This window comes from Chelonia mydas, chromosome 3 (assembly GCF_015237465.2).
Source record: "Chelonia mydas isolate rCheMyd1 chromosome 3, rCheMyd1.pri.v2, whole genome shotgun sequence".
Taxonomy (NCBI): Eukaryota; Metazoa; Chordata; order Testudines; family Cheloniidae; genus Chelonia; species Chelonia mydas.
Genome location: NC_057851.1, coordinates 92,370,546 through 92,392,493, shown reverse-complemented (window position 1 = coordinate 92,392,493; position 21,948 = coordinate 92,370,546). Strand labels below are relative to the sequence as shown.

At 39.5% G+C, this 21,948-nt stretch overlaps 1 protein-coding gene across 2 annotated transcripts in view; it reads right to left on the bottom strand.

The window, feature by feature from the left end:
• Positions 1-4,292: 4,292 nt before the first annotated feature.
• The window catches only part of NKAIN2 (sodium/potassium transporting ATPase interacting 2), a 751,810-nt gene continuing 734,154 nt past the window's right edge, over positions 4,293-21,948 (bottom strand). Inside the window, exons 6-8 of one of the 2 annotated variants that reach the window (XM_007056288.3) lie at positions 11,513-11,594; positions 8,622-8,765; positions 4,293-4,402 (exon numbers count right to left, since the gene is read on the bottom strand). In XM_007056288.3, coding sequence (XP_007056350.1) covers positions 4,393-4,402; positions 8,622-8,765; positions 11,513-11,594 — 236 coding nt within the window. In that variant the 3' untranslated portion in view covers positions 4,293-4,392. The remainder of the gene's footprint in view (positions 4,403-8,621; positions 8,766-11,512; positions 11,595-21,948) is intronic. The other variant, XM_037894716.2, reaches the window with a different exon arrangement.

Sequence of the window (21,948 nt, the reverse complement as noted above, 5' to 3'; positions counted from 1 at the left end):
GGTTTAGGCTCAATGTCGATTCAAAGAAGTCCATAATCCATATACAATACTATGGGGCTGTAATAGTAAGGGAATGACTAGAATACAAACCTGATGAATGCATGAGTCGCGTTCAGCCAGGTTTAAACTCACTACAAGTCTTCGCAAGAACAAACCTGTTTTCTGATTAATAAAGTTTAAGAAGAAAAATACAGACAACTCATTCTTTCTGGAAAATAAAAATGCTCCAGGACTTCAGGTTCGATTTTACACTGAATTTTGTATAGCATTCTGATGGTATATTATAGGTTGTGTGTGTGAGAGGGGGTGCTTCACTGTTTTTGTGGGGCAGCCGTCAGTATTTAAAAAGATTAAAAGCATCAGCCTCAGAGTTAATAGATAAACCTCATCTAGATACAACCACGAATCACCGTGTGTAACATCTGTAGTTTATAGTCTGGCCCAACCCCTTCCAAAATGCTACACAATAGCTGAGTACCATAACCAGCATTTGGGGACACAGATCTTGTCTTCTCACATGCCTGAAATGTATCATGTACACAGTACCTAGGAGGGTATGCACGGAATAATAATGATGAAAGGATTAAAATACCCATACAAAAGGCCACTCCTCCTAAGCAGTCACCTATCTTAAACGACCCTGAAGTATCCCTGAACATACTGAATAGAATTCTGGGCCACCTTTATTAAGCACGCAGTCTAAAGTAACCAGTGTTTGTGAGTCCCTTGAAGTGGTTGCTTAAGACACGTTTTCATTTTATTGTGTTATTTCACTGCATGGGCAATGAAGCAGCATTTTAAAAAACAAACTGCAGTGGAAAAATCCATATTACATCGCTCCCTCTTAACAAGGATTACTTAATACAGTACTTAGCACTGTTGGTAACTGTAAACCTGTCATAGACTTAAAATTCCTGATGAGTAGACAAAATACAAAGACATTTTCTAAATGACAATGTGCCTACTGCAGCCAGCCTTGTAAAAGAAACCTTTTAGTGTCAGGAGACCATGAAAATACGTGTTACCTATGACTCAGTTAAAATGATGTCATGACCTGGCAGTTTCTTTTCAACACTGACACATCCATGCATTGCACAGAATAGGATGGGCATCCTATAAATTTAAAAGGAGTCCTCGTTCTGTATTGTTGCTCAGCCAAGAACTGTAATTCTAAGTTTCTCGCAAGTTTGTGAATAGTACCAGGGGGCCATAAATAGTTTGGAAACCTATATTTTTTTCATTTTTTTTAATGCAAATTACACTAGTAAGTAAAAAAAAAATCACTTTTGTTAAAAATACATTCAGAATTAACAAATGCAAAAAAGAAAAAAAAGACACATTTGGATTGTAACTCTTGCCTTCTGAATATTTAGCTTCATAACAAAAACCCAGCCTAGAAAAATAACATTCTTTACTGGATTTTGAGGCGGATATAGCTGTACAAATCAAAAATGTCATTCCAGATATTCTCACGCTACTGTGCTCCAAACTGCTTCCAAAACATCATCCTTTAGCGTAGTAGTCAACAGTCCTGAAATACCAGTGCTTTCACTGCAACTTAAGCAGGAATATGAATGCCTACTTTATATATGTGTATATATCTCTATATACTTGAGTGTATGTATACATATGTGTGTACATATGCAATATATAAATATACACACATTATTTATAATACTTAGCACTTACATAGTAATTCTAAGCACTGCACAAACATTAATTAATCCTCACAACCACTATGTGAGGTAGTTATTATTATTCACATTTTATAGTTGGGGGAACTGAAACAGAGAGATGTTAAGGACAAACTTTTCTAATTTGGGTGCCTAAAGTTAGACCCCTAAATCCATGCTGAGGCACCTAAATAAATTGCTTGACTTTCAAAGGTGCAGAGCACCAATAGCTCCCATTCAATGTGAATGGAAAGTCAATGCAAGACATGACTGCTCATTATCCTTGAAAATCAGGCCACTATTTAGGGGCCTAAATACTAGAGCTGGTAAAAAAAAAATGTAAACGAAAAACGCAGCTGTGTTAAAATCAAAATGTTTCATTGGAACAATATTTTTGACTGGAAGAAATGAAAATGAATTGTTTTGACTTTCTCGTTTTGTTTAGACATTTTGATTAATTTCATCTGGACTTTTATATTTAATTTATATGCATATATAAACATTTAATTTTTAATCAAATATAAAAGTCAAAAGGAAATAAATCAACATGATCAAAATGAAATGATTCAACAGCAACAACATGTTGCAATGACCTCAACTCAAAATTTGTCAGATATTTTGTTTTGCAAGAAATTTCAGCTTTTTTTTCTGATTCAGAATGGAAAAAAAGTTTGAACTGTCGGAATTTGCCATAGAATGGATATTCCATTTCCAGCCAGCTCTACTAAATATCGATTTAAGGGCTCAAAATTTAGGTAGCCACATAGGAAAAGTTTTGAAGAAGACACCAATTCAGCCAAAGACGTTAAGCATGTTTTTAAGGGGTTTGCTGGTCCAGGGCCTAAGTGACTTGTTTATGGTCCCATAGCTTATCAGGAACTCAGGAATTCCTGGCTCTTAGCCTCATGTTCAAGCCAGAACATTATGCATCTTTCCTCAATATATGTAGGTGTGTATTATATATACATACATACATGCACACATACACACACACATATATAGAAAATCTTACAGAATTAATGTAAGTATAGTTCCTAAATCTGTCTTTTATCTTATTGTCAGTGGGGAATGCTTGTTCCACTGTCATTGTCCAGATTTATTGTTTGTGACACATTACATTCATGCATGCACAGCGAAGGGTGCCAATTTCTATAGCAATGGATAAGTAGAGTTAGTGCACAGGGCATCAGAACCTATAAGCCACAGAGACTGTGAAGGTTTGGCAAGCTAGGAATAGAGTCGCTTTGTGGTGGACTTGCACCTTTCCAAGCACTGACCAGTCAGGCCCTCAAGGACATGTGGCTTGGGTGTGCGGCAGGTGTGTGCATTTGTCTATGCAGTTTCTGAACAAAGAAAGAATGACAATTCAAGTTCCTGAAAAGCCTGAGCAAAATATTTTTTTCCTAATGAAAGCTGCCTAAGTGCTTGAAAATACAGATCAAATTCAGAACAAAACAAACGTTCCTATGAGTTCAGAATATGTCAAACACATTGACCTACTAGTAAAATCCCCAAAGGCATCTTGTTGCCAACTACATAACAGCACAGGTTTTTTCAGCCACAATTTTACAGGAAGATAAAATACACATTCTAACACACAACGGATCCCCAAATATACCACAAAAAGATCTCCAATATTTCACCAATGCAGCTAGTCCCTCCCCACTCTATGTCAACCAAAACAAACAAAAGAAGTTAGATCCCTTCCGGTGCAATTAGAAAAAAGAATGCTCCCTTACATAGGATTTTCAGTTGAAATTAGATATAAAAGAGTAAACGTAGCTAATACATATTCAGTTGGCCTCTGTTGCTAGAAATCTGCAGATGTCTCTGGAGTTAGTAAAAGACATATTTAGAGTTAGTTATAAAAGCACCTACAGTGTGATAAATAAAAACAGTGGGGTTATGAAACACTGTTTCTGTTGTTTATTTCCAGTAGGTTCAGTTATTGGTTTAAGGAGGGATTCCCTTTACCCCTTTCCCAACCCCAGAGATCTATTTCTCTTTTAAGCACTATAAACTGTTTGTTTTCTTGACCATTGTGGAGGCTCATTAGTAAAGCACTTCTCTGACAGCTGGCAGTTTTCGTACGCGGTCACTCTGGAGCTGCTGAGCAACAGAGCCTTATTCCCTGACACGAAAAACTAATCTTTCAGAATTAACAGCAGCAGGTTGAATCTAAAGGAAGTCACTTCAGTAAGCCTGCACTGAGTTTCTGTGATGTGCAACTTAGTTGGGTTAAGGCAAGTATGTACTGTACAGCCTTTAGGGCAAACAACTTGCTGTCTATTGGCTTCTGTTACAAGGTCATCACGGTATTTTTTTTAATATTATAATGACTAAGGAGACTTGGTGCAAGTGGTCTCAGAAAGAATTGAATTGGATGAAATAATTTCATAACTCAAATAAGTAGGAATGAAGGTAGTAAACACAGGTAATAGCCAGCAGATGGCACCAATGCTTCTCCTTTTGAACCTTCCAAAGGCCTGGCAGTTGTTTTTGTGTATTCAGGAAATCCAAGAAGGGGGTAATGTGCATCTCTGTCTGTACTTGTTGGAAAGAGAGGTCGAATGCACCTTTTGTTTCTCTGTCTCAACGTATGCTCTTTTTTTTTTTTTAAACACAAAGGTTGTTTTTTTGCTGTTTGTAGAACACAGGGGGCCATTCGGAAACAAGTTTTTTGAAAGGTCCTTCAGCCCCCACACAGAAGTCACCTTGTTCATTTTGACCTAAAAGAGAGACACGGGAGAAAAAGACATTTGTAATCAACTAACAGATGGATTGATGCATCACCTCCCTTCACTTCAGGCACCCACAAGACTGCAAACATGTGCAACTACCCTCTCCAAAACAACCTCCTGGAAACAAGAGATCACTTCCTCTGCCTTAATACCCCATTTGTATGGTCAGACAGATTGCATATGTGTGTGCACAGAAAGAAAGGACAGGCAAGTGATTTGCTCAAATAATCTCTTTAGCATCTTTTAAAATATTATCAAGGTATTTGATGGAGGTTCCCAAAACCTTGATTCTGGGTAGGAGCAATATTTAATTATGCAATCCTCTGAGGCTGCTGACCATGTGTAACCTGGAGGATGACCTGAACAATAGTAATCCAGCAAAATGCAGCTGCCTTTAGAAAAAGAAACAGTTTGGTACATAAAACAGAATGGCTGAAAAACAGCTACATAGTTAAGTCACCTATGGCTACCTCAGCAAAGCAATTGTGCAAGGTTTTAGCTGCACAGCTCCTGCTGACTTTAGTAAGAGTCCTATGGCTAAACTTGTATTGGTACCAGTTGCTATACAGGTGTTCAGTGGTAGTTTACTTGAGTGCAACTTTGCTCGTATTGTTTAAATTACTCAAATATAAGTCCTAATTAAGGTATTTCAGCTGAAAGAGACAATCACATCATATCATATTCATATCACTGTGATGAATTGGGCATTATGATGCCTGCTACATATCAGGGGCCCCATTCTGCCGATTAGACCTATGCCTTACTTACATCTGACCTTCAGACAATGTGAATGGCAAAATGGCACAATGTACTTTAGTTCTTTGATCTAATGTATGTGAAATTAGTATTCAGTCACCTGGACATGTAGCTGCAGCATTAGGATGGGAGACCATACAGGCAGAGTGATTATGCAATTTCAGCAGGCAGAGGAAATGTGGAAACAGGGAAGGAGGTCAAACAAACTAGAGATGGACCAAACTGGGTCACTGGATCCAAACTTCCTCATTCTTTGGGGATATTTAGATCCTGATCTGAATTTCATAGCTCAAGTCCCTCCATAAAGTAAACTGCATGTACCCAAAAAGCAAAGCCTACAAATATTTCTGTGTAGCATATACATGACAGATAACTCAAAGGCTCACAGACCTCAGAGAATGACAAGGAAATCTTTACTTAAGGAACAATTTCTCCAGTGCATTAGGCTTCAGCATCAGACAGGGATTTTTTTTGTTTCATCTCTTCTTTTCTTGAACAAACATGTTTATTGTGAACAACACAGGGAAAATCTCTCTCTTTCAATTTACTTTCTATTTGCATCGCCCGCCCTCCGATGCTCTCCCAGGGCAATGATCACACAGTGCAGAATCCTGTTCCAGAACTCAAAGTATTTTTTTTAGGGCTGTCAAACGATTAAAAAAATTAATCGCGATGAATCACGCGATTAATCGCACTGTTAAACAATAATAGAATACCATTTATTTAAATATTTTTGGATGTTTTCTACATTTTCAAATATATGGATTTCAATTACAACACAGAATACAAAGTGTACAGTGCTCACTGTACATTTATTTTTGATTACAAGTATTTGCACTGTAAAAAACCAAAAGAAATAGTATTTTGCAATTTACCTAATACAAGTACTGTAGTGCAATCTCTTTATCATGAAAGTTGAACTTACAAATGTAGAATTATGTACAAAAAAACCCCTGCACTCAAAAATAAAACAATGTAAAATTTTAGAGCCTGCTGTCCACTCAGTCCTATTCTTGTTCAGCTAATCGCTCAGACGAACAAGTTTGTTTACATTTGCAGGAGATAATACTGCCTGCTTCTTTTTTACAAAGTCACTTGAAAGTGAGAACAAGTGTTCTCATGGCACTGTTGTAGATGGTGTCTCAAGATATTTAAGTGCCAGATGCACTAAAGATTCATATGTCCCTTCGTGCTTCAACCACCATTCCAGGGGACATGCGTCCACGCTGATGACGGGTTCTGCTCAATAACAATCCAAAGCAGTGCGGACCGACACATGTTCGTTTTCATTATCTGAGTCAGATGCCACCAGCAGAAGGTTGATTTTATTTTTGGTGGTTCGGGTTCTGTAGTTTCCGCATTGGAGTGATGCTCTTTTAAGACTTCTGAAAGCATGCTCCACACCTCATCTCTCTCAGATTTTGGAAGACACTTAGATTCTTAAACCTCACATGCAGTGAAAGTGTTCTTAAAATGAACAACAACATGTGCTGGGTCATCATCTGAGACTGCTATAACATGAAATATATGGCAGAATTCGGGTAAAACAGAGCAGGGGACATACACTTCTACCCCAAGGAGTTCAGTCACAAATGTAATTAATGCATTATTTTTGTAATGAGCATCATCAACATATATCTCACTTTCTGGTGACATTGTAAATAAGAAGAAGGCAGCATTATTTCCTGTAAATGTAAACAAACTTGTTTGTCTTAGTGACTGGCTGAACAAGAAGTAGGACTGGGTGGACTTGTAGGCTCTGAAGTTTTACATTGTTTTGTTTTTGAGTGCAGTTATGTAACAAAAAAAAAACTACATTTGTGAGTTGCACTTTCATGACAAAGAGATTGCTCTACAGTACTTGTATGAGGTGAATTGAAAAATATTATTTCTTTTGTTTATCATTTTTATAGTGCAAATATTTGTAATCTAAAATAATATACACTTTGATTTCAATTTCAACACAATACAATATGTATGAAAATGTAGAAAAACATTCAAAATATTTAATAAATTTCAATTGGTATTCTATTGTTTAACAGCGCGATTAAAACTGTGATTAATCAAGATTAATTTTTTTAATCACAATTAATTTTTTTGAGTTAATCGCATGAGTTAATTGCGATTAATCGACAGCCCTAATTTTTTTGGATTTCACTGGCACTAATTCCAGTGCCACCGAGCAACTCCTAATGTTCAGTTTGCCTTCCATGCCAGTTCTTCCATTTTTTGGCTATTTATTTTCCTCATCTGATCATGCAAAGCCTGTGAGCACACTCCTGTACTATTGTCTGAAAGTGGGCACTGGCATCTTCAACACAGAATGCCATGAAGCTGCTTTGTAGGGTATCAGACGTGTGAGCCTGGGAAGGATGGATATGAACACCAGCGCTGTTTGGTTCTATTTAGACTGCATGTTTTTTGGCAGCTTTTATAGTCTATTTCTATGGTCAGACAATTTGTAAACGAGTATGACTAGGAAGGAAGGAAAGGAAAATGATTTGTACAAAACTGCCTGTGTTTTGTGTCTTGTGCAGCATGAAGCTCATTACTGGCACTTAAATAATAAACATAATAGATATTTAGAATACAAATAAAAATTCGGGTTGATGGAATTCTCCCACCAGAATCCACAAAATCAATCGGTTCCTATGAACAACTTGCTGGTGAAGTCTAACAAATACCTTGGAGCTGCACAGGTGTAACTAAGACTTGGGAGGTTTCCTTACATGACCAAAAAACGTTAAATATGTGGGGATGAATTTCTGCAGGCATTATTGAAATCCGTGCTGTAATCCACAATTCAACAAGCTTTATGGGCATCACAGAGGAGCAGCCATACTCAGATTAGATCACTGAACGTTTATATTGTCAGAGAAGAAACTATGTCCTCCTTTGCTTTTGCACAGTGCCTAATACAACTGGACCCCCACCCTGATTGGAGTCAATAAGTGCTACTACAACATAAATAACAAACCAATATTATCTGCCTCTGATACCTAGTACTACAGAGGAAGGGCACCTCTCTTCTCTCTCTGCATAGACACAATGGTGCATATCCTCAGGTCCAGCTGAGCTGCATTCAGTGCAAGAATGGAGAAAGGAGACGGCATAGGTGGCTTTAAGTCACCTTTATGCGCCCTTGCTGCCTGGCATAATGCTTTAATTTCGGTCAGGCTGTCCATAGCTCCAAGGGTTTATTTAAGCAGCCTGGGAGCACGGATGTAGGAATGCCCAAGCCATACTCCTTCTCTACTAGGAACCTTCCTTGCAATTGGAGGCCAGGAAGGTGGGTGGTGTTGGAGTTTCTAAAGCAGCTCTGCACAACCTGAAGATTTCCTCAAACTGGATTAATCTAGTCCAATGTATTTAGCTAATTCCTGCAAGTGATGAAATTATACATACTTTGAAGAGTGGGATTTGATTAACCATATATGTCCAGAAAACATACCGCCTTGTGCTGTGATCCTGGAAGATTTCAGAAACTAAGCAGCACTGGGATGGATAGGGGACCTCCAAGGAAGTGCTCAATGCTGCTGGAAGTGCTGTTGCTGATTCAAAAGGTGGTGCTCTTTCCTCTAGTTCAGTGCTGAGCCTAGAACCCAACATGGTGTTAAGGGGAACTGTGATATAAGTTACAAAATTTAGGTCTTGATCAGTTGTGGTCAATAATGAGCCCATGGTTTGTGCATGATTTCAGTTTAGGCCAGGGGAATGTAATTGCCCAAGTCAGAATTTGATCTGCACAGTAACCTCACTGGCAAACCACATTCTGAGTTGAGCAATTACTTTCAGCCTTTCTAAATTCTCCCCTGCAGTTTCAACTGAACTCACTAATCTTTTTCATGTTTCTTCCTGCACCGTTGTGTCGTGTTTCTGTGTACTGTTAAACAGCTGCTACATTCCAACCCAGAGATGGTTGTATTTGGCTGACAGCATATTTAGCAATATGTGCATATCCTTTACCTACTTCACAGGGGTCCTGAGTAACACCTGAGGGGTGTTGATTGTTTGTAAAACACAGAAATCTTCTTGGCCACATATGGTAGTGTGAAGTCTAGCTATTTTAAAATTACTTTTCCTTTGAATCCTATGGGGTTAATATTGCTGTTCTCCAGTAGACAAGAGCCATGGGGAAACGAAAGATACAATAAAGCTTTAAAGCAACCTAATGTAGTCTTCTGTTATCATTTCAGGGATGCGATTTCCACTAAGTATTATCTTAAAAAGTGCTACAACCTAGTCAAACTGCAATTTGATTAAACTGAAATTTGAATTTGTCACTCCACTATCTAATGATCTGCCCACGTTAACAGAGCTGAAGGCAAGGCATTGCTCCAGGATACGTGTGTGTGCTCCTGGCCTGCCTCTGCAGTATGCAGTACAAGGCTGTTGCCACATGCAGTCAAAGATGGTTAAGCATTGTGGGTAGAAATTCTATAGAACCTTGATCAAATACTGTACAGTGAGAGGGAAACATTACATGTCTTTGTTTGTCTGTCACTGGGACATGACAATATGCCTTCTCTGGGTTTATTTGAAACAACATCAACTTATTTACTGATTTTTGTCTTTTAGTGCAAAGAAATCCCCTACATTCTACCAAGAAAGCAGTACTGCCATAAAACAGAATTCAGTTTAAAGGTTCATCACAGGTTTCCTTGTCTCAGCTACATGCTTTACAATTTATATTGGCTTCTCTTTTCAAAGCTCCAGTGTTCCCTCCACTCAGTGTTAGCAGGCTCTGTAAATGCAATCAGCTACTCATGAAGAAGAAACACTGAGAGCATAAAGAGAATGGGATAATATCTCAGCTAGAGGGCTCCATATGTTGATGACAGTGTATACTACACCGAGAAAGAAACAGGATTAGAATTGTTCTAAGTACCTATGAGCCACACAGAGTACAAGGAAGGAAATAACGTTTTCTAAATGTACAACATGATGCCAAAAGTGCAGGTGAAAAATCTTTATTTGAGCACATACAGATGGAGAACTGAAGCTGGGCTGGAATGGGAGCTATGCACTATTGTAATTTAAGACTGTTAAAATCCCCCCAGAAACTAGCATGCTTCACAAAGGGCCAAGTCCTGAGCATTCTCCCAGTTTGAGGTCCACAAACAGTAAAGGAGTAAATACCAGACCCACATAAATAATAATGGCTGCTCATTCATCAGCAGATTTCCTTTTTTAAAAGTAATTACATGGTTTAGTTAAATGTTTCCATTAAAGTTTGAATGGATACTAGGGTTGAATTGATGTCGCCTAGTTATGTTTAGTTCTCTCCTTCAGTACAAATGATTGGAAGAGTAAAGGGACAAAGGAAATGATGCCCTCTTGCAAGTCACCACATCCCATACTTTCACCTAATAAGCTTGTGATATTAAACAAAACCCCAAAGTTACACCTTTGCACTGCAGTGAGGCAAGATTCACCTGGGCAGTAATGAATCTGTGACTTGCTTTCTCCTTGGCACTAGTACAGGTGATGTTTGTAAATCATTGCCATGTTGCAGTCTAAGGATGAGCAAGGACTTCAGCGTAAATCTGCTCCAGTCTTGTGCTTTTGCTGACATTTTCTTTTCCACTCAAACCCAAAATGTATCAGCTTGTATTTCTAGGCAGTGGAGGGAACTGTCACTCACACAGTATAGTCAAAATATACCATCCTAGTTAAACTGATTTCAAAACCAACATGCCAGTAAAATAAAGAAAACAGAAATGAGGAGAGCAAGGGAAGTAGAGGGACACCTCAAAGAATAGATGCTCTAATAAGAGAAATGCTAACTATGTTTTCTGCATAATATGTTTCTAAACCTCCGATAAACCTAGCTAAAATCACTGGGCCAAATCCTTAGTTAGATTTTACTCAGGACTTGTCTACACATATAGCACTGCATTGGTGCACTGTAGCACTTACTGAAGATACTACGTACGCCAATGGGAGAGCTTCTCCCATTGGTGTAGTTAATCCACCTCCCTGAGAGGCGGTAGCTATGTCGACGGGAGAAACCCTCCTTTCGACATAGCACTGTCTACACCAGGAGTTTTGTGTAGACTGTAGTATAGAATGAGTCTCAATCTGCCTGAGGGAGGGTTAGTAAAAATCCATGCCAGGAGGTCAGTCTTATTAAAACAAATGTGACACATGGTATCCCACCACAAGAAATCATTATGTTGCAGGAGAAGGATAATGTTAGTGGTTAAGTGCAGAACTTGAATTCAGTCTATCAAGAAAGGCTTTTGCCTATCCTGAATTTTTAAGACGCGTAATCTTTCAGTTTAATAATCCTTTAATATCTGCCTAGCACTCCATAGAATATCTCAGAAGTTAAGTACTTACATATACATGGGCTGTAGCTGTAAATGTGATGTCTTCTGTGGGCCTTGATAGCCGTATGAGTCAAATCCACCTATGAAATCAACTGAAAGAGGGGAAAATTGCTTTCATTAGCAACATCTTTTCAGAAGAGATAGGCACTATCATTCAAGAACAAGCTTCCACACAAATTACTTTGGACAGACCCCCGGATAATCTATCTACTAAAATTAGAGTGACTCATTGTATAAAGGGCGTGTGGGGGGTCAATGGGGGAGGAGAGGCAGTGTCTTCAGAGGCAGACAATGAAGGATTTATAAAATCCATCTACACCAGAGAGAATTATGCATCACTCTTTTCTCAAGCAGACCACCTTATTGGAGTATAAAATTACATTTTATCTGGATACTACAAATGCTGCAAACCATTTATTTATTGGTATGGATGCAATGTAACTGACTGTTATTATTGTGTCAAGCTCACTGACATACTGTGGTTCAGTGATCTAGCGGAGAAAGCATATTGATCCTATTCTGTTTGAGAGACAGAAGTTGCTCTGATTCCATACTTTGACATTTGGGTTGAAATGCAGAGACAGAGGCTTAGAACAATTTATCTGAGCATTGGAGATGGGACTTCACAGATCTAAGGATACTCCAAATACAGTGGAGGTCTATGAGTGGGGGTTATTTTCTAACTCATACCACTGCCTACCTATGTTTATTTATATCATTTCTGGGACAATACAGTCACATCCGAGTCAGAAACTCCCAGTTTCCCATACTCAAGTGATTTCTTTTAAATGGTGAAATATGAGGTCTTTGTGTCTTCCTTAACTGTAGTCCTCATATATATTTGGATGCTATCTCCATGAAATTTTTCTAACCTACATATCATACACCAGAGTGGCATAAAAAAACCAGGAGTACTTGTGGCACCTTAGAGACTAACAAATTTATTAGAACATAAGCTTTCGTGGGCTCCAGCCCACTTCATCCGATGCATTGAATGGAACATATAGTAAGAAGATATATATATACAGAGAAGGTGGAATTTGCCATACAAACTGTAAGAGGCTAATTAACTAAGATGAGCTATTATCAGCAGGAGAAAAAAAACTTTTGTAGTGATAATCAAGATGGCCCATTTAGACAGTTGACAAGAAGGTGGGAGGATACTTAACATGGGGAAATAGATTCAATATGGGTAATGACCCAGCCACTCCCAGTCTCTGTTCAAACCCAAGTTAATGGTACCTAGTTTGCATATTAATTCTAGCTCAGCAGTTTCTCCTGGGAGTCTGTTTTTGAAGCTTTTCTGTTGCAGAATTGCCACCCTTAAGTCTTTTATTGAGTGACCAGAGAGGTTGAAAAGTGTTCTCCTACCGGTTTTTGAATGTTATGATTCCTGATGTCAGATTTGTGTCCATTTATTCTTTTGCATAGAGACTGTCTGATTTGGCCAATGGACATGACATGAATAACTGGATCTACCTCAACAGGAGAAAGAAAAGGAATACTTGTGGCACCTTAGAGACTAACAAATTTATTTGAGCATAAGCTTTCGTGAGCTACAGCTCACTTCATCGGACGCATCCGATGAAGTGAGCTGTAGCTCATGAAAGCTTATGCTCAAATAAATTTGTTAGTCTCTAAGGTGCCACAAGTACTCCTTTTCTTTTTGTGGATACAGACTAACACGGCCGCTCCTCTTCAACAGGAGAGATTGAGAGATACCCACCACAGAATAGCCTATAGCCTGGTGGTTAGACCCTGTTCCAGAGTGGGGATTTGAACCTGCGTCTCCTATATCCCAAGTGAGTGCCCTAGCCACTGAGCTATTAGGTAAAAAGGGGACACCTCCCATCATTGTCATTTTGTTAATGGAGCCTAAATCCTCTTGTGAATCTCGCCTGAAAAATCAGAAAGATTTGACATTTAGATTAACGATTTTGACATTTCCAATTTTTTTCATTTCAACTGAAACAATTCACCAAAATCTACATGAATTCATGAAATGGTTTGACCCAAATCTTCATTTTTCAGCAAAATAAGTTTCAGCCGAAAAATTTTACCTAGCTCTAGTGTACACCACTTTGATGTTACTTAGCAAGAGAGAAGCCAAAGCTGTAAAGTTCAGCTCTGAAACTGTATTTCCCCTAGGTACTGGGATGTCCCTGAGCAAACTGTGATTCTGAAGGTATCTGTATGCATCAGAAAGTAGCAAGTTACTCTCTAATACAGGAAAGTCCTTTCTGATATGAATGCAATAATAAAATTAGAGTTCACATGTCATTCCTTTTATAATTCACAAATCTGTATTTGAGATCTTTCACAGTGGACAACTTAAATACTGCATCTCACAACACATCATTATGAAGAGCTTTCACTCTAGGATAAACATTAACATATAATCATACTTAAACATACACATATTCACTTTCCAAAAACTCTATCCTTTTCATAGGGCCATACCCTCACCTCTATCCATGCAGGACCTGGGCACGAAGCCACCAGCTCTTAGGAAAATCCAACTAGTACAGAACACTACAGCACATCTCCTTAGCAACACAGGCTACTGTGAACACATCAGGCCTGTCGTTTACTCTCTATGCTGGCTTCCCATAGAACAGAGATCGGCAACCTTTGACCTGTGGCCCGCCAGGGAAAGCCCCTGGTGTGCCGGGCCAGTTTGTTTACTTGTTGCGTCTGCAGGTTCTCCCGATCGCAGCTCCCACTGGCCGTGGTTCGCTGTTCCAGGCCAATGGGGGCTGCGGGAAGCGGGGCGGGCCGAGGGATGTGCTGGCCGCCCTTCCTGCAGCCCCCATTGGCCTGGGGCGGTGAACCATGGCCAGTGGGAGCTGCAATCTGCAGAACCTGTAGACGCAGCAGGTAAACAAACCGGCCTGGCCCATCAGAGGCTTTCTCTGGTGGGCTGTGTGACAAAGGTTGCCGATCCCTGCCATAGAATATTGAGTCAAGTCCAAGGTCTTGAGCCTTATCTTCTAGGTACCCAATGGTCTTGGCCAGTGTATCTAAAAGATCACCTAAAGCTCTGGAATGAAGGCCTTGGTCGACAATTTTGCTCCTCTGGCACAATGGTGCTTTCATCCATAAGGGTAAAGCTCATCTGTACAAGGGACAGAACTTTCTTGGGGGCTGGTCCAAGACAGTGGAATGAACTTCCCCAAGAACTAAGGACTATCTCAAACCTACCACCTTCCACTTCGAGAGCAAGGCAAACTTCTTCACTTTGCCTTCTCCAACATAAACACATAATAGTATGTACATTAAAAAACAAAACACAGCAACAACTCCCCACCAAGCCAACACCCAAATCCCTATCAAAACAAAACACTCCATTGCATTCACAATTCTTCTTTTGGTGAGAGGATGAGAGCGAGGATGAACTACATGTCACACATGTTAGTCGCATTGTTTAATACACTTAGATACTATGGTGATGGGGGCAGAATAAGAACCAGTATAGACTAGAATGTAAGTAATCCCACTGAAATTAATGAGACTACTTATTAAGTGAGGTGCTATTCAGCATGAGTAGAGCTAGCCCCATCTGGCCCATAATTAAGACCATTTGTACTGCAAAAAGGAATAACAAAGACTATACCTACTTCAACTTAAATGGATTTTAGTGTGGATTACAGAGCTCTGTGTTCACACTGCCCTGTCTTCTATTCTAGCCCCTCCAATTTATATATAGTGCACCTTATGTACATGTGACTTCCTACTAACATCTGTTAAGGCACACATCTGCACTTCCCTTACATCAGTTCCGTATATTGCAGCCATTAACTCGGTACACTACAAATGAGGTTCCTAGATGCAGCCCTTGCACAGTGAATATATCCCTCCTCCCTGAGTATGTACTCACAATGCTAACTTTGTGACATCACAATTATTTCCATGGGAAGACACATGTAATAAACACAGGATTGAGATTTAAGGAGGACATGAATGAGCTCTTATTCAAATACAGATACATTCAAAGATAAGGGTGACACAGGCCTTTGCTGGTACGTCTTGTAGTGAATTGCTTTTTGTATAAATGTTCTTTTCTTCGGCCTTGACCTTCTGAACATGGAATTCAGAAAACAAGCTGTCTGGGCTAGATTGTCCACTGGTATAAATCAGCATAGCTCCACTAGCTTCAACAGATCTATGCCAATTTAAGTCAGCTGGGGGGACCTGTCCCTCTATATAGTGTGTGTGTGTTTTCAGAGGTATGTTGTAACATAAAGTTGTACCCTGTAAGAAATGACAAAATGACTCTAATGTCACAGGTAGGGATGCTCTGTTTTGAAGACACAAGAAGAAATATCCTGAGGGAGTTTCTAGGTCCTTTCCCAGAAAGCTAAACCAAAATGTTCCGAAATAAATTCCCAGCAATAAAAAGAGTTTGTGTGGGCTCAGGAAAAAAAATATGTGCCTATTATCTCTGCATGGCTGTGTGTCCCTGTCTTTTGCCCGGTTGCACAAAGGAAACTCAGTGTGTAAACAGGCCAGATTACAATGTGATATAAACAAGATGGGCCTATGGAGACAGCTCTGTTTTAAGCAGACAGTACAGGCTCCCCATTTATATATCCAGATGACGGTAGGGGAGAGAATATGATTGTGACCTTGTTAAAGGGATACAATGGCTCCTTACATACAACAACAGTGCTGCAAGTGAACTAGGAAGGGTGGGTAACAGGGAATTAACTTTGATGCAGAGAATGTCTGTAATTTCTTTGCAGCACATTTTCTTCATCGTGGCAGCATCTCAGTTAGCGCTGCAGAGCCTGTGGTGCCTAGACGATGCTAAAAGCTCCCTGTGGATTTTGAGTTAGTTCCTCAAAGTATGCAAAATGCTGCCCTTTCTGCTGGGCGTTTTATCCTCGCTGTGCCTGAAAGGTCACTAAAAGTGTCATACCACGGATACACTCCTGGCAGCAGTAACATGAGATGAATAAAATAAGCCTCATTAGCTGAATCATTACCGATTTTCAATTCCTAACCTTATCCATCAAACACATTTTGCCTACTATATTTTACTTTTATCTTGTATATCATCATTACCAAACTCAGGTCTTTAATCATGTTTTGCCTTCATAAACACACACACATACAATCCTACTCACATACCATATCAACAGATGAGATATACTGAGAGGCTTGCCTGAAATCTGGTAATGGAACATTTAACAATGAATAGCTCACTTCCATTTTATGAGTCTGAATCTCTTTCTTGCCTTGCTGATACTAACTGGCTCCTTGATTATAAAGTCAGGTTTACAAAAGCACCATAAACTCTTTTTAGGACATAACTGGGGAAGTCATGTAATTAAAATTGGTTATGGTTCAAAATAATGGACATATTTTCTATTAATACACCCACTAAGGACCTGGCACATAGTCAAAACTCCCACTGAAGTCAATAGGAGCTTTGAATTTGTCTCAGTCTGTAGGATGGGATTGTATGTCTGAATTCGGTATTCAACTTCAGTTGTTGGACATTTGTTGGTGTGCAAAGAGCCTATTAAGCTAGGATGTGTATACCTGAACAGAAGGGGACCTGTTTATGTAAAAGAGTGGGGAGTTTCTACCAAGATCAGCAGCGAGGAACAAAGAAATAAGCAGATAGATAAGTAGGCAGGAAATAACGTGGTATAATATAGCAAAGTGATGCTCATGCAGAAAATAGGGAAGAATATTAAAAGAAAAATCAGGCAATCGGACATCCCCCCCCCCAGCAAATACAAATGGCTTCAGTAGAGTTATGGCAACGTATACCAGCTTAGGATCTGACCCAACAAGTTTAACAAGCACAGTTAGGGGCATGCGCCGATAGAAATAACACTGACATTATGGCAGTCATCAAAATATAGTCGGGATGTAAACATCGGTACAGATTAAATATGAAAGGATACAGACTCTTGAGAGGAGGAGAGGGGAAGAGTGGGCTGGGAAATAGCCATACACGTTAAAAACAATCATTCTTATGAAAACAAAATACTCCACTGTACACACAATTCTCCCCCTGGAGAGACGCTGCAGGAGAATGGACCACACGTGACAAATGTCAGTCCTGTTACTCAATGCACTACTGGAAGCCTCTCAGATACCATGGTGATGAGGGTGATATAAAAACCTATCCAGGCTAGAACAAAATGCTGGATGTAGTTGAGAGCTGTGCAAAAACGCTGAATTTTACAAACCTTGACACAATTTAGAAACAATTAAGGGCGTGAAATTAGGGCTAATTTTATTAAATTTGAAATTAAAGCAGAAAACCAGAAGTCTGCCTTAAAAAAAATAAAGAAAATCTATAAGCTAGGAGAAAGAACCTCATGCTCTTGCAGGCTACCATTGCCGTCTGGCCTCCTGCTAAGCTGTCTTGTGATGGCATGATACTCACCGCCTGCCAAATCTACCCTAGCCTTACCCTTTGTATACTCTAAGCATGCCTATCTGCTGTACAGTTACACACTGTTCAGCAGATAGACAGAGGTTTGCTCTAATTCAAATCTTCAATAAAGTTTGTTTACAATGGTAATCAAATGCCATAGGCTTTGTCTTGTGGATATAGCAATTAAGCCCCACAGAAGTGGATAGCAGAAAAGTGGCAGGGACACAGAACGTATCTGCCAGTTTGTGAAGCTGTGCCATTACCAGTGAGATAGCAAAAGATTGAAACTACATAAGAGTTCCAAAGGGTTAGCAGAAGGAAATCCTCTAGCCATATTTCTCTGCTTTGGTTTTGATGTGCTCTCATCATTGCAATTCCATTCCCTTTCACAGCAATGGAAACTGTTCTCTTTGGCAGTCCCTTCTGGTAGCTCATGATTTTCCAGGTTTTCCAGCAGATCCTTATACCACATAATTTGTTCTTCAGATAATTCCTGCAGGGCCCTCTCTGAGCCCTGCTGATCCCTGGCCAGCTCTTCCCTCACTCCATCTGGTATAAGCTAAAATCAGCAAAACCAGATTGTGAGAATTTTCTGTCCGCACATCCTAAGCAAGCTCCTTCCTCCATTCTGTTAAATGTTCCCACTCCCACTAAAATAATTTAAAAAATATATTTTATGTTTTCTCTTTAAGTATATTTCAGATAGGCCTGGGCCTCCCAGAACAGTTTCCATTTGCTCTCCAATTTTTGTGCATGCGAACATTTCCAAAACGTCCTTGAGATATTTTTAAATTGATAAAATATTTCTAAATTAGCTAAGGATTCCATAGGTTTTGCCCAGTGCCATCTAGAGGTAATGCAGGTCAAATATTAATAAAAGGAGTTCTTACGAGGAATTTGCTATAGACCATCTCATCACAAGGGCTAAGCTAGTGATAAGGAAAAGCAGACTGGGGCCATGCTACCACAATTATTATTTGTATTATTGTAGCACCTAGGAGCCCCAGTCCTGGCCCAGGGCTCCATTGTGCTAGGCACTGTATAAACATGGAACAAAAAAAGACAGTCCCTGCCCCAAAGATTTTACAATCTAAATATAAGACAAGAGACAAGAGATGGATAAAGCCACATGGGAGAGTACACAGAAACAATATTGGTCAGCATGATGGGCTGTGGTCTCTGCACATCAAGAGCATAACGGATGTCAAGTTTTTTGTAGGCCTAACTGCAGAGGAGAGTTTTAAGGAGGGTTTAGAAGGAGGATAACAAGTTAGTTTTGTGGATGTTTATAGGGAGCTCCTCTCAAGTGTGAGAGGCAGCAGGGAGAAAGGTGGAAGATGGAGGCAGGCATCATGGGACAAATGGAAGCAGGAACTGACATCTCAGTAGCAAATGAGAAATGATACTATACAAATAAGTAAGCATAATAAGAATTAATAAGCGTAACAAAGAGGAGAACTGGGCCCTGAATGTGTGAAGACTAACAAGGCAAGATTAATGAAGAGCCATCCAAAAATTTAAAAGGAACAGGCAAAAGTAATAAGAAATGAGGAAACCTTTAGGGGGTGACATACTAATAGACTAGAGAAAATGTAGCACAAAGATGTGTGTCAGATAGGGTCTAGGAACACCCAGGACACTACAAAAAATCCAGTTTGACTCCTACAATGGGGAAAACACCAAATTGGACGGAATATGAGAATGCCAGACAGTGCAATGAACAGACACACCTTGAAAGGTACAGCTCAATAGCTTTGGGCCCCCAAACAAGGGATTTTGGAGCTTAGCTGTTCATATCAAACCTGCTTTATAGAGTGCCAGACAAATGAGTGACAATGCTTTTCAACTTGTTTGGAGCAGTTGTGACAAACTATACATTGCATTGAGTTAATCATATATGCGCATTCTCAGTAGGTAGTCCAGTCAATGTAGGCACAACTCAAAGTCTCTTTAAACACAGCAGTTTGAATTAAGACTAGACGTCAAAGTATCTGCTGTTAGAGAAATACTGTATAGCATCCAGTATGATGTAAATCTGTATATGATGCATAGTTATAACCTGAGTGTCTCTCAAAACCACCCATAACTTCTAGTCGGAACTGCAAAACTCCTTTGTTACTAACCCATTTCTGTTACAGATTTGATAAAATTGTGAAGGGCATTATTATCTTGATCTCCTGTCTTGAGTTTCTCCTCCAAGGACAATTACTCTGTGAGTAGCAGAGTAAGATTTTTGAAAGGGTTTGGGTGTAAAATTCATCTCTTTTTATAGAAAGGAGATTAATTTTGCGTGCTTCCTGCATCTTTTCTAGTGCAATTTGCTTCTAAGGTGGCTTTTTATACTAGTGGAATCAATATAATATTTTAAGCAGCCTTATTTAAAAACACTTTTCATTTAATAAGATTCAGCAATGGATGATGAATGAAAAAAATACAATAATGTAAGGCAGATACATCCCTTGGCTACTGTGATGCATTGATTTTATTAAACAGTATTCCATCGTGATGAGCCACCAAAATGGAAATGTCACTTCCTTCAAGCACTAACGTTATGTTCTTTAGATATTTTTGAAACTCGAGCTTGATAATCCCCATAGGAAGCAGTGAAGGATGTGGGGGGAGGGGCAGGCAAGAGAGTGAAATTGGAAGAAGGGAAATTAACATCTATGAAGCCAGAGACAGCACCATGTCCTGGGCCCCCCCGCCCCCCAATGATTTTATTTATTTATATATTTTGTTTCATACCACATCCCAGTCTCTTAGGGACTCCTTTAACATCAACTTCATTAGTTATGAAGGCAGCAATCCATAGCCAATTTTCCTTTCATGTCAAGCTTGTTCACGTATAAACCCAGCCCTTTTGTTGGAAGCATTTGCAATTAATCCCGAAAACAAAGAAAATGCAAATCTTACAGTATACCCTAACCAACCCGTCTGACTCAAGGTCCTGACCACCATCTATTATACACTCAAATGAATTGAAATTCCCACTTTGAACCTCACCTAATTTTCTAGTGATAATAGGCATGGATTCCCAGAAGCACTCTGTGCATCTTGATAGTAACATCCTAATTTCCTTTCCTGGTAAATGTTTTAAATAAGATTTTAGCACCAAAGGAAATTAACCTCTAAATTAATTGTAATTATAAAATGCCATCGCTGATTTTGTCTTCAGCCTAATTACTTGCTATTATTTAAACAAACTTGCCCCTCCTCTGAGCTTTCACTTTGTTTCTCTCTCTGCAACACAGTGCCAGCTGATCATAGCTAAGGCTGCATAATGTCTGTGTAGGTCCTGTGAACACCTGGATAGTGTAGTTCAATTTACATGTCAAACACAACGAGTTTTTGTTTTTCTATCTGCTATTTAAATACTCCCCCTCTGGCAGTTATGGCTGCTTCCTAGATGTTTCCAGTGTGTACTTTAGAACAAGTGGCCAAACCTTGTGGGATTCAGAGTGTTTACTTCTTGCTGCTGGGGGAATGAGACGGTAAAAGCCAACCCTCTCTGTTTTTATTCAAGGCCACTTCTAAGGCTAGAACACAACTGAAAGCAATGAAGTGGGAAGCGGCTATTGTTACTTTCAAAAGGCTGATGCTGAAAAGACTTCCCAATACATTTCCTATATGCTCATTGCTCGTGGTGGTAGTTTGGTGTCCCAAGCCAGCTTGTTTTAGGATGAAATGTGTCAGACAGTGTCATGGGATTTCAGAAGCTCCATTCTGTGTGTTAGCATCCTGACAGCTGGAAAACATCCCATTGCTTTCCCCCTCTCTCTCTTTCGCTTCGCTTGCTTTATGTAGCAGTCACAGCACTAAAGGAAACAAGTACCCAGAAAAGCTTCTAGCCAGTCAGTGGCTGTAAATTTGGGGGTGCAGTTGGGCCAAAGCACTTTGACAAATTTCAAAACAGATCTTTAGCCTCTCAGCCTTAGTCTGCTCATACAAGGCACAAACAGCTTGTTGAACAGGAGGGAGAACAGGTGCATGCATGTGGGGGGGGGGTTCTCATCTTTGTGTGTCAAGCATTGGTTTACAGCTGTATTTATGAC